Source organism: Vicia villosa, linkage group LG2 (assembly GCF_029867415.1).
Source record: "Vicia villosa cultivar HV-30 ecotype Madison, WI linkage group LG2, Vvil1.0, whole genome shotgun sequence".
NCBI lineage: Eukaryota > Viridiplantae > Streptophyta > Magnoliopsida > Fabales > Fabaceae > Vicia > Vicia villosa.
Genome location: NC_081181.1, coordinates 226,498,876 through 226,512,479, shown reverse-complemented (window position 1 = coordinate 226,512,479; position 13,604 = coordinate 226,498,876). Strand labels below are relative to the sequence as shown.

Here is a 13,604-nt window from a genome sequence, read left to right as displayed (position 1 = left end):
TCTCTAAAAGTTTTTGTTTCTGAGTGTTGCAACCTTTTATCCATATTCAAAGCATAACTAGCAAGGCCCGCATAATTTTATCATTGAGACGAAACAATCTTCATTCTTACTTTATCACGAATCAAATGATAATCAAGGGTCGTTATACCATTCTCTCACTACTATTAATATCCATACCAAGAATCTCCACCTCAAACTAAGTCTTACCCACCAGAGTTTCTAATATATTCATCTATAGGTCTTTGTTATTCCTACCCTTACGAAACTCACTAAAAGTAGTACATATACGAATGGTGAATTTTGATCATCTATGTTCCACTTCACACAATTCATAACCTTTCCAACCTCTTGCATAACTGTTGAAGACATAATCTATAACTTTACTATTAAGCATGATTTAATCGATATGTAAAGCTTTGACGACTGTAAAAACTAGGGGTGAAAAACCTGTGTGCCCTCTCCCGCAAACTCCCGCAAAAACATGGGGCGTTATTGAGTGAGACAACATATTAGAGGGTGCAAGTCTAAAACCTTGACCCGCCTAGCAAATAAATATGGGCAAAGCATGCATGCCCGGTGGGCGGACGCGTTTTTCCACCCTTAGTCAAAATATAGTAGTTTATAAGTTTCCTACTTCAAATTTCGATAAGTATCTAGAATTCTATTCCCACAAATGGACATCTTCCAATCATGTAAGATGCTTTGACATCATTGTTATCTAAAAAATTTCATGGCAATTCAACGGTCAATTGCATTTTTATCCCTTGTCTCCTGCGGAATTGATTAAGTGCTCCAAAACAACTTATAGCCAATATATAATGCCTTCACCTCAATTCTCATAGTTGATCTTGTCATGAAAGTCTTCACTAGCTAAGGATGAAAGACTAATAACATTATAACCTTTTAAAATATACAACTCACATATTTTATAAAGCCGTGATCATTTCACCATACAAAATCTTCATCACATTATGTTCAACTCTGGTGCAATAGCCTAGATCGTGAAACATACTTATGGATATAAAATTTAGCATAAACTCTGGAATGTGACTCACATTGTGTATAAGGAACTCATGATCATCGAATATTTTAAGTCTGATTGTACAAACACCATGAACCTTGCAAGCCTCATTCTCACCAAGACAAACTATTCCACTTTCCTCTATCTTCAAAGTCTCAAAGTATTATTTTCATGGACACATATGATAAGAACAACCTGAGTCAATGATCCAACTCTTTTCAATCTTCAAACTCGACATCACTAGTGCATAAACACTTTCATAATTATCCTTATCTGAGGCAAAAACAATCTAAACAAAATCTTCATTGTCCTTTTTCTTGTGTCAATCCTTCATGCAGTGACTGATTTTTTATGAAAAATAAAGCATTTTAACTTTGACTTATCAAACCTCCTAGATTTAGACACCATTCTACGTTTATTTCCTCATTTTGAGACACTCAAGCCTTCATCACTATCGTCAATCTTTGAATCTTTCACCTTGAAAAGTTCCTTAGATCTCACAGTATTCTAAACTTCATCCAAAAAGATAGTACCTTATTCACCATAAAGAAGGACATCCTTAAATTACTCAAAATATCTAGGTAGCGAACTCAACAAGAGTAAAGTCTTATCCACATCATCAATCTTGTGAACCATGAACACCCCTAGTTCAAACGCACTAAGTTATCGTTGAAATTTAATCTTAATATTAAATGCGTCAGGAGTAAAGATGGTTGATATAAAGAGCAATGACAAACAAAATAAATGGACTTAAGCAATCAAATAAACCAGTAAAAAATTATAAGAAAATCCCCTTAGATATCTCTAAAGATTCTCTAAATTCTAAGAACACAATCATAGGGATTTCTATGTCTTCAATTTTGAAGTTCTGAGAATTGTGAAGACAAGAATGATAGAGGTATATATTTATATCTACTGAAACCCAACGAATCCATAGTGAAAAAACAAGGTCAATTAAACGAACGGATTCACAAACCGAAACGACCAAACCCGATACCCATAAATCGCCCCAATCGGACATGATGACCGAAGACCGCCACCACCATCTGGTCATACCCATTGTCGTTTACCGCTGCCCAACTTCAGACAGTCGCTCCGCTCGGCTCCAGCCACCCGTCAACTCAACCCCATGAAACAACAGGTTTGGGTCGAGCCAGTTGCTCCTAACTCCGACCAGCCGTCAGCCTGGCTCAAGCCAACTGACTGCCCCGTTGGCCTGGCTCAAGCTAGCCGGATGCCCCGACTGACCGTGGCTCTGACGTTCTTCGTCAACTTGGTTTTGTTGATTTTCTAACATTTTAATTTCTAACCATGTCGAATCATGTTTTCCTTCTCTTCATCACATCACTTGAGGTTTAAGACACGCTTCTACCCATGATTGCATGTATTGCTCTTATTCTATCTATTAAAGAATCTACAACCTTTAAAGAAGAAGTTTATGTTGGGCTACAACTAAGTAGTATTATTTTTGTAGAAATTTTCATAAAACATATTTTAAAAAAATATAAAGATAAAATGATTTTCTTTTAATCTATTACAAAACCCATAAATTTATAATAGTTCTAACATTTTTATGTAATGTTGGATTTATAAATGATTTGATAATTACAATTTTAAAATATACGAAAAGAGAGAGAAACATATTTATCATTAATATATAAAGAACATGAAGGGGTATAATTTTGTTTAATGTAGTGGTTTATTTGTATCAAATAAAAGGAGACAGTAAATTGAGCTCAGGAAAATTGAAAATCCGGCCCAGTATGGTTGTAAAACGATTGAGCCCAGAATAGTTGAAAATCCAGCCCATTAAGGTTGTAAAACGAAATTATGGAAAAAAGAATAAAAAAACGCCGTTGCCAAAACGATTGAGCCCAGAATAGTTGAAAATCCAGCCCATTAAGGTTGTAAAACGAAATTATGGAAAAAAGAATAAAAAAACGCCGTTGCCGGGGATCGAACCCGGGTCACCCGCGTGACAGGCGGGAATACTTACCACTATACTACAACGACTTTTTATTCTTGTAATTGTGGTATAAGTATTCATATAACTATTCGTTATTAATACTGAAACAAGCAGCCGTTCATAATTTCCTTTGTTTCCGTTTATTACATGATTTGCCTGTGCTTAGTTCTTTTCTTTTCTTTCTCATAATAAAGTGAATAAATTTTAATTAATTTAAATAATAGTTTCGTAATTCTTAATAAATACTGTTTTAAAATATTCATTATAAATATTAAATATATTTACTTTTCAATAACTATTTTAAAGCATATGTTATTAACAAATTTTCTTTCCTCCAAATATTATTTAAAAAATAATTTGTTCAAAAATAAATTATATTACTTTTTCTTTTTTTAGTGAATGAATATGTATTTGTTAAATATGTACAATATTAAATTTCATATTTTAAGTTAGGTTTTTTCGATATTAGAAAACATTAGTCTTGCTCGAGCGATATAAGGTTCAAACACGAGGTCATATATCAATTCGAATATGAAGATATAACTATTGGAAAAATAAATATTTCAAAATAAATATTTTTCGAGTTTTTTTTACTAAATATGTATTAACGTGGGTTACTATTTTGCTTTCAAATTCAACTTTAAAATGAGGGAATAACTCTATTCCACGAACAATTCTTTAGGGGAGAAACCAAGGTTAACGTCTTAGATTTAGTCAAAATACATTGTGGAAACAATGAGCGTGTTGATTATTATATTAGTATGTCTAGGCAGATAAAATGTTTCTGTCTACCCATAATCCCAAAATATGTAGAAGGAATTCATGATCATCGGACATTTTAAGTCTGATTGTACAAACACCATGAACCTTGCAAGTCTTATTCTCACCAAGGCGAACTATTCCACCTTCCTCCAACTTCAAAGTCTCAAAATATTATTTTCATGGACATATATGATAACAACAACCTGAGTCAATGATTCAACTCTTTTCAGTCTCCAAACTCAATATCACTAGTTCACAAACACTTTAATAACTATCCTTATCCGAGGCAAAACCAATCTGAACAAAATCTTCATTGTCCTTTTTCTTGAGTCAATCCTTCATGAAGTGAAAGATTTTATGACAAATAAAACATTTTAACTTTGACTTATCAAACTTCCTAAATTTAGACACCATTTTACACTTATTTCCTCCTTTTGAGACACTCAAGCCTTCATCACTATCGTCAATATTTGAATCTTTCACCTTGGAAAGTTCCTTAGATCTCACAGTCTTCTGAACTTCATCCAAAAAAAATAGCACCTTATTCACCATAAAGAAGAGTGTCCTTGAAGTACTCAAAGTATATGGGTAATTAGCTTAACAAGAGTAAAGTCTTATCCAAGTCATCAATCTTCACTTTAATATTATCCATATCATCTACGATCTTGTGAAATTCTATCAATTGTTCCACTATGGATTTATTCTATGCCATTTGGAATGAATAGAATTGTTCTTTCAAACACAACTTGTAAGCAAAATACTTGGTTATATATAATGATTCCATCTTTTTCCACATCAAAGTCATGATCTTCTTCCTACAGACTTCTCTTAGAAATTTATCTCTGAGACACAAGATAGCGATAATTCTGGCCTTACCCATAATCTCAATATTCTCTTTTTGTGTTAGGAAAGCAACCATAATGTATCACCTTTCAATGTTTTAATACACTTTTGTTGTGTTAAGCTTGCTTGTATCTTCACTTTCTAGAAGCCAAAATTGTTGTACATGGGATCTAGAAAATTTCTCGATATTCCATTTAGTACTCGTGGTGCTCACTTGTAAACAAAACTCTTTTGCCCAAGAAGGGTGTCACTTGTAGTGAAAACTCTAGCAAATAATAATGGGTTTATTTATAGGTTCAAACTCACTAAGTTATTGTTGAAATTTAATTTTAATATTAAATTCGTCAAGAGTAAAAATGTGTGACACAAAGAACAATAACAACCGAAATAAATGGTCTCAACCAATCAAATAAACCAGTCAAATTTTTTTTTTTAAAACCCACAACAAGCAAGAGGGAGATAAAAGACATGAACACACAAAAAAAAACTTTCTTATTCAGTTCAATCAAACCGGTCTACTTTGGAGGAGAAAGCAGCTCCCTAATTCGCTATACTTTCAAAAATTGTTTAAAGATAATATAAGAGTTACAAGAAAATACTCATCTAAATTCCATAGAACAAATCAAATTTTCTACCAAAATATTTCTTAAGTCTCTCCAACTCTCTCCAATTGTACATATAAGAATCACACAGGCCCAAACCCAAGCCCAGAATTTTTAAAAGTGTTTCTCAATCCTGTTAAATACCTCTTAAGGCTTCCCAAATTTTAAGAGCACAATCATAGGAATTTCTCTTTGTCTTCAATTTTGAAGTTCTGATAATTGTGAAGATAAGAATGATAGAGATACATATTTATATATATTTATATACGCTTAAACCCAACGAATCCATAGTGAAAAAACAAGGACAATTAATGAACGGGTCCGCAAACCGAAACAACCAAGTCCGATACCCATGAATCGCCCAAACCAAACATGATGACCGAAGACCACCACCTCCATCTGGTCAGACCCATTTTACCGCTGCCCGGCTCCAGCCACCCGTCAACTCAACTCCATGAAACAGCAGGTTCAGTTCGAGCCAGCCACTCCTAACTTCGACCAGCAGTCGGCCTGGCTTAAGCGAACTGACTGCCCCGTTGGCTTGGTACAAGCTAGTCGGATGGCCCGACTGACCGCGGCTCCAGTGCTCTCCTTCGACTTTGTTTTGCTGATTTTCTAACATCTGATTTCCAATAATCTTGAATCATGTTTTCCTTCTCTTCCATCACATGAGGTTTAAGACACACTTCTACACATGATATGCATTTATTGCTCTTATTCTATCTATTAAAGAGCCTACAGCCTTTAAAGAAGTTTCTCAACATCCATGTTAGGCTACAACTAAAAATTCTGAACTGGAGTTTGGATGCACTGAAACAAAGGAATAGTCAGGTTCTCACTACCTTCCTTGTAGTAACAAACTCATTGAATGTGAATGAGTTTTCAAGGTAAATTACAAGACTAATGACATCATAGAAAGATACAAAGGAGCATTTAGTGGCAAAAAGTTTTACACAGATTAAAGGTATTGGTTTTTATGACACTTACTCAATTGTTCACTTATTTTTCTTAACGAAATGAAAATTAGTTCACTTATCTATGGTGGCTAAAAAAATGATTATAACAGGACATGAAAAAAAGTGAAAAGCAAACTTATTCTATATACACAGATAAAACCTACAACTTACAGTTTCACCAAACACTTCTTTCATGACTGTTGCTTATTCTTTCTATCTATAGCACTGCAAACTAAAACTGATTATTGTGTGGAGTTGAAGATTCAGATGGACTAGTTGAAGGGTCGCTTGCTTCTGTATTTATAAATGTGACCGAACCATTTCCATCTTCATTCTCAGCAACCACTGCTGGTATCTTAACAGAACTTGCTCTTTCCATCTCTTTCTCGAGTTCTTCTTCACGGCGCAACGCGGTAAACTGAGTGTCGAGTGACTTGGCTGCTGATAACCATGCAAGAACAATCACAAGAAGAACACCTCCCAAGTATGGAGTTGAATTAGCCAGTGAACCAAAAGTTAGAATCATGAACTGCTGAATTAGAGCACCGCCGGATTTTCCTAACGGATTGCACACAACATCAATGGCTGCCTTCCCCTTGACCTACACCAAGAAATTCAACATGTGTTCGTTATAACAAGTCGATGTTATATAAGGCTCCGTTTGGCTAAACAACTTAATTAACCGTTTATAGTATACAAACTTATCATATAAATGATAATGTACAAAATATTTTTGTGAATATGATGATAAAGTTGATGAGAAAAGATCAAACCTTGGTATCTTCATCCAAGGGTATGTAGGCCATTTCTTTGCATGGATCAAATAAGCTGTACTTAGCACTTTTGCTGAATATGTTTTGCAAGGCACCAACGTATACAGCTGCTAGCAGTGGAGTCAATCCAAGCTTTCCAATAACCGGTGCGAGTGGATCTCCGAATAATATGAGAGAAAAGAAACCAACTCCAGTCATAAGCAATACGGTAGGTGTGATCTTCGCGGCAACTCCCCATCCATATTTGTCAAAGATAAATTGGCTCACAAGCATCATCGTGAAGGTAGCGATTCCGGTTGCGGTTGAGAAATCGCCCATAAAGGATGAGTATTCATTCGGGCTAGGAAACTGCACAATTCGCAAAGGTGAGTGTGAGGGGAAACAAGAGGCACGCAACAAAATGGCAAGTAAGAAAACCAAAAGTGAAAAAAGTTATATATTACTTGAGCTTTGAGCTTTGACTTCCATGTAACTTCAACAAGATTAATGCTTATTCCATATGCAACCACTAAAGTTGCAAGATCTCTTATATATCTTGAAGACATCAAGAACTTCAAGCTCTCCATTGTTCCCATTTTAGGCTTCTCCTAAAACAATGCATACCAATGTAAAAAGTCAGTCGTTTCAGTTACCTCAAGAGATTAACGTTTGCAGTTGAACGCAGATGATATCTTGATTTACTTGTATAGCTTTTCTCAATGCCAATTACACACACTTGAGCCAAACATGACATAAAAATGAATCCTTATCTTAATACTAGATTAAAAGCTAGACTTCAAGGGGAAAAACAAAATTCCTATACAATTTAGCATGAAAGGCAAAAATAGAAATAAAAAATTATTGAAGAATGCTATATTATTACTTTGCTTCGAAAAGAGTACCTTTTTCTTCTTGCTACGAGCGGGAAGAGGAACGTAATTGTTCACCCACCAATAGAGAAAACAGATAACAAGTCCCATACCAACAACAATACTCATCATTGCTTTTAGAGAGACGGCCCAACCATCAACACCAGGACCTAAAGTTTTCCTCAGATTAGAAAAGTACTTGACCGTCCTCCCGGAGAATACAAGGGCTACATTAGCCCCAAGTCCGAACAGCGGATAGAATCGCTTTGCTTCATCAACCGTAGTTATCTGCAGGAAAAAAGTTAGTATTCTCATTTCTCCTTCACAAACACTAAATACTTCATAATGAGTTGGTTCCGATAAACGCCTTAACAAAAAAAATACTAAGATGACATCATGATTAGTTTAGGATATCATAATAAAAAAACGATCATTCGACAAGATTATAACAGAACCGAACCAATCCAAAAATGAACTAATAGCATCAAAAACTACCTGATTGGCAAGCCCCCAAAACAGGACAGAAATCACAACACTCCCCCACAATTCAGCCATGACATAGAACAAACAGAAACTCCAAATTCTCATAATAGCCAGCGGACCAAGAAACCGCGGTCCAAGGATATTAAGAAGTTGATCAGCAAATGCATCAGGGTGAATATAGTTGCTAAGAGGATACAGCACAAACCCAAAAGCACCAAAGAAAGCAATAAAAGGAACAATAACAGAATAAAAAAGTGCTTGTTTTGACAAAACATTAGCCAATTTTGTATACAACAACATGAAACCAATAGCCATAGGAAGATTCACCCAAGTTTTCAAAAACGGTATAATCTCAGCACTGCTTCCTCTAGCAGTAACAACAAGAACATCTTTTGTGTCTCTTAGAATTGTGTAATTGAACAAGATACAAAAGAACATCATCCCAAGAGGTATAATCTTCTTGAGTGTGGTAACTTCAACACCCAAAAGCTTTTGTTTCTCAGTTTCTGATTCATCAAAAACTGCTTCTCCATCACCACCACCACCAGAAGCAGCAGCTTCAGCTTTGCATATGAACAAGGTTTTGTCTTTTTGATCAAAGGTGTTAGCTTTTAAGGTAAAGCTATTGACTTTATGCAACCCATTATTAGTTAGAGAAAACCCACCAAGGATTTTGGGGTTTGGTGAGAAAAATCTATGCTTTAAGCCATGTGATGGGTTTAAGAATCTGTTTTTGGGGTTTATGGGAAGAGAGAGAAACCCTTTTGAGTGAAGAACAACCTCCATGTCAAAATGAAGAGTTCAACAAAACATGAGCAATGAAGGGTATTGGAGAAGATGGATGATTATATATTCTTGAAAGGGAGAAAAGTGGGAGATACAAATATCTTTGCTTTTATATGCCTAAAGAATCTTCCAAAAAAGGTGGAGAAAGACAGGAAAAATTAAATTTGAAAATAGATTCTTTTGTGTGAATTGTTAAATTTTTTGTGAGGTTGAAATTTCAAACTTTAGAATAGAATTTGTGTGAGATGAATTATGCAACAAATGGAATGTGAAAGTGAAGTGAAATTGACCCATCATAAAAACGCATATTATACTATAAAGAATATAGTGCTTACATTTTTAACTTTCATTTTTATTTTGATTAAAGATAAGTTTGTTTTGGATTTTTTTTTTAAATAATTTTTTTAATGTTGTATAATTCTGTGTAAAAAAAATTACAAAGAAATTTATCATAAAAGTTTGAGATGAAAATTTGGTTTGAATGGTTATCTTTAAAATGTTATTTTAGATATTTTATTTTTTATTAAAACTTTTTTAATATTAAAATTTTAAAATATTATTTAATTTTGAAGCTATTTCAAATAGATTTTTATAAAAATCATTTTTGAATTATCATTTTTCAAAAATAATATAATTTTGACTATGTTTTAGTCTTTAATAATGTTTGTTTATGTTATAGAATATCCAAAGTAATGTTTTAATTTAGAAAAAACAAATATAAAAAAATTTGTAATATTTTTAAAAACAATTTTCTAAAATCTATTTTAAAAAATTCAAAGAAAAAATACATTTTTTTAAGATGAAACAAACAAAACTTAAAATTCAATATTAGCTATAGTCATCATGTATTTCCCACCAAAATTTATGAGACTAGCATGTTGGAATAGGGCTCATGTAGTTTTAACATATAAAAAAAGTGTGTTAAAATATTGTAATATTAGCTATAGTCGTCATAGACGACACAAATGAATGACAATAAATTTTAATATTTTCATGTGCATTTATAAAAAAAAAAAAGATTTTTTTTCTAACAAATAAGTCTATGTTTGAAAACCTAGAAAAATCAAGATGATATCGTTCGATTTGCAAAAACTATCAATAATAGTTTCTGAAAATCAAGACCCTCTAAACTTGTGTTGGTAATGGTGGGTCAAGTTTTCAAACACGCACTAAGAGTATTCACATCCATACAACTCAGGGCCAGTTTGTTTCAGCTTTAAAAAAATGGATTTTTTCTTTGTATTTTTTAAAATAGATTTTCCAAAACTGTTTTTCAAAATATTACAAGTTTTTTTATATTCGTTTTTTCTAAAATGAAACACTAATTTTTACATCCTAGAACATAAACATAGATTATTGAAGACCAAAACTTAGTCAAAATCGCAAGTTTTTCAAAAAGTTATATTTCAAAAATGATTTTTATGAAAATCTATTTGAAATAGCTTCAAAATTAAGTGATTTTTTGAAATTTTCATATCCAAACTTTGTTCCCATAAATAGATGAAATACCTAAAATCACATTTTAAGAATAACTATTCAAACAAAATTTTCATTTGAAGCTTTTATCAAAAGTTTATTTGTAAATTTTTTTTTCAAAAAATTTTGTAACACTATAAAAATCATTTTTAAAAAAAGCCAAAACAAACGGGCCCTCAATTTGGTGGTGTAGATAGACCTCACCCAATCTAATATATTATTTCATATTTTACAACTATTTAAATCACCCAACTACATTTTTCAAATGTCCATATCACTCATCTAAAATTTCAAACTGAATCTCAACTACAAAGAGTTGTTACATTTATAACTAATATTATTTTTTTTATTATATTTTTATTTCAAAATTTCACATGTGGACAGCATTGCTACGGACTACGGTGCCCTACAAATAGGGGTGAAAAAGCCTGAGTCTGGCCTGCTAGAAAATTCAAAGCCTAAGTCTGACCTGTAGCCTACCATAGACTTATTTTTAGGCCTGAGCCTAGCCTTTTTGAAGGCCTGATTGGCCTACTAGCCTTTCTTCCATGGGGTTTCCCGAATCCTTGGTGAAACTAATTCACAGATGCATCTCAACGGTTTCCTACCAAGTTCTGGTGAATACGCAACCAAGCAGAGTTTTTGTCCCAGAAAGGGGGCTCCGTCAAGGGGACCCCTCTCACCATACTTATTTATTTTGTGTGCTGATGTGTTTTCATGTTTGTTAAAAAGAAGCTGGCAGGAACAAAACTCTCCATGGTATTCAAATAGCAAGGAAGGCACCTATCATTTCACATTTGTTCTTCGCGGGCGATAGCCTGCTGTTTGTCAGAGCCAATGCGAGTGAGGTTGATTGTGTTATAAATATCCTCAAAATTTATCAAGAATCCTCTGGGCAAGTGGTTAACTTAGACAAGTCTGAAGTGTCGTTTAGTCAAAATGTGTGAGATGAAGGTAAGGATATGATTTGTAATAGGATGCATGTAAAGACTCTGACACGACACGCTAAGTACCTAGGGCTCCCCATGATTTTAAGTAGATCGAAGAAGGAGATTTCTAGCATGGTGGTGGATAGAGTGTGGAAGAAGATAAAGGGATGGAAAGAGAAAGTTCTGTCTACATCCGGAAAGGAGATGCTCATCAAAGTGGTTGCTCAAGCCATTCCTAATTTTATCATAAGCTGTTATAGAATTCCTATGGGTGTGTGCCATGAAATTGAAGGTTTGTTGGCCAAGTTCTGGTGGGTGTTCTAAGAACGGTGAGAGGAAAATTCACTAGATTAGCTGGAATAAGATGGCGTGTTCCAAAGGAATTAGTGGCATGGGGTTTAGAAGCATCAACAAAAGTTCGTGTTTGGTAGGACAATTGGATATCGGGGACTGCTGACTCCAAGCCTTTGACCACTGTCAGCATTCTGGATCATGATGCTATGGTATGTGATTTAATTGATCATGATCTTGGGTGCTAGAATCGTGATCTGGTCCTTTCTTGTTTTGACCCTCATGATGCGCACCATATCCTCAGTATTCCTCTCTCCGTGCGCAGACCAAACGATGAGCTTATTTGGCATGCTGGAAAAAAAGGTTACTATTCGGTTAAGTCTGCATATCATGATCTGCAGAATGATGTGTTGCTCAAGAATCTGAGGCCTTCTTCTTCTTCCAATCGGATGTGGAAATTATTATGTTACTCCAACCTTCATCCTCGCGTAAAGAGTTTCATTTTGAGGCTTGATAAAAACATCCTCCCTACAAGAGTGAATCTCCAATTGAAAGGAATATTTCTTGACACCTTGTGCTCGTTCTGTTGGTTAAACTATGACAACCCAACATAAAACCTCTAAAAACTTAAGACGGCTCTGATACATATTCTAAAAATTATCTGCATTTATTAAAAAAAAAATTGAGATACCCACCCATATGGGTGCTCTAAGTATTTGTTTGATTTTACTTCTAAAATATCATAAATCAAATTATTTCAAAAGCGGATAGGAAACATGACATAATACTCATTGCCCAATATGCATCAGGGCAAGCACTAGTTTAATTAGAAGACCAAATTCCTAATATATCACCTCTTATATTGCCCAATGACCAAATAACACGCTGGCATAAAAGTATATATGTCTTTAACAAGTGTAGAAACATTTTAGTCAGAGTTGGGACTTGGGAAAATGAAGACTTTGGAATTAATACCATGAAAAAACCAGTCAATGTTGATCAAAATCTTTGAATGAAAATTCATCTATATCTAAGATTTATGTTCTCATTCTTTATTGGAGTAAGTTTCATAAAGAAAAACAAAACAAATTTTGGCATTTGGTGCTAACAGTTTCTTTCCTATTTGTTCACTTAAACGTGAGATTTGGTTCTACTCTTCTACAAACGTGAAGGAAAGGATCACAAAAGTGTAATTGCTTACATGTTGCTTTTATGTTCTTCTTTTCTTTTTAGTAACTATCAACTAAAATAAAAATCAATGTTTCACTATGTTGAACTTGGAAGTAGTAACCCCTAAGGCTCAGTCACATTTACTCTTTGATTATATTTATAAGAAAGAAAGAAGAAAAAAAAAACTAACTTTGCACCCCTTAAAAAAATTCTATTTGTTTTTGTATGATGTGCTTTATTTACAATATTTACTTATTTTATATTATTTGTATTTATTATCAAGGCAGAGTTTCACATTATTATGTTGAAGATTAAAATAATATGAGTTAAAAGGTAGTGCACTGACAGTGTAAAATACTTTTACACTGTCATCCAATAGAAAATCATAAATGTGTCATGTCATTAAGTTTTTTTTTAATAAAAAAATGGTTTAATTAGATACATGAGTGGTGATTGGTTGACAGTGTAAAATATTTTTACACTGTCAGTGCATCACCCCTTTTCTCAAATAATAATATACTATATTTATATGAATTAAAATTGATTTTAGGTAAGTTCTGATGTTTTGTAGAAAAAAATAACTCTTTTAAATTTTGCATTTTGAGACTTTTTAGGGTAAGTTCTGATGTGAAACGAGACACTAAATTTGGGCCCAGTATAATTGAAAATCCGGCCCAGTATGGTTGTAAAACGAGACA

The 13,604-nt window shown here is 33.6% G+C and overlaps 1 protein-coding gene and 1 non-coding gene across 2 annotated transcripts; both read right to left on the bottom strand.

Moving 5' to 3' along the window:
* Positions 1-2,962: 2,962 nt before the first annotated feature.
* On the bottom strand, positions 2,963-3,034 carry TRNAD-GUC (transfer RNA aspartic acid (anticodon GUC)). Its single transcript has one exon. It is a non-coding gene; the product is annotated as a tRNA-Asp (tRNA).
* Positions 3,035-6,112: 3,078 nt separating this feature from the next.
* LOC131654100 (ADP,ATP carrier protein 1, chloroplastic-like) lies at positions 6,113-9,161 on the bottom strand. The gene is made up of 5 exons (XM_058924522.1): positions 8,267-9,161; positions 7,805-8,059; positions 7,367-7,510; positions 6,924-7,271; positions 6,113-6,751 (listed from the first exon to the last, which is right to left on the bottom strand). The coding sequence occupies exons 1-5, from the start codon at positions 9,038-9,040 to the stop codon at positions 6,383-6,385; spliced, it is 1,890 nt and encodes a 629-aa protein (XP_058780505.1). The 5' UTR covers positions 9,041-9,161; the 3' UTR covers positions 6,113-6,382.
* Between the last annotated feature and the right edge of the window lie 4,443 nt (positions 9,162-13,604).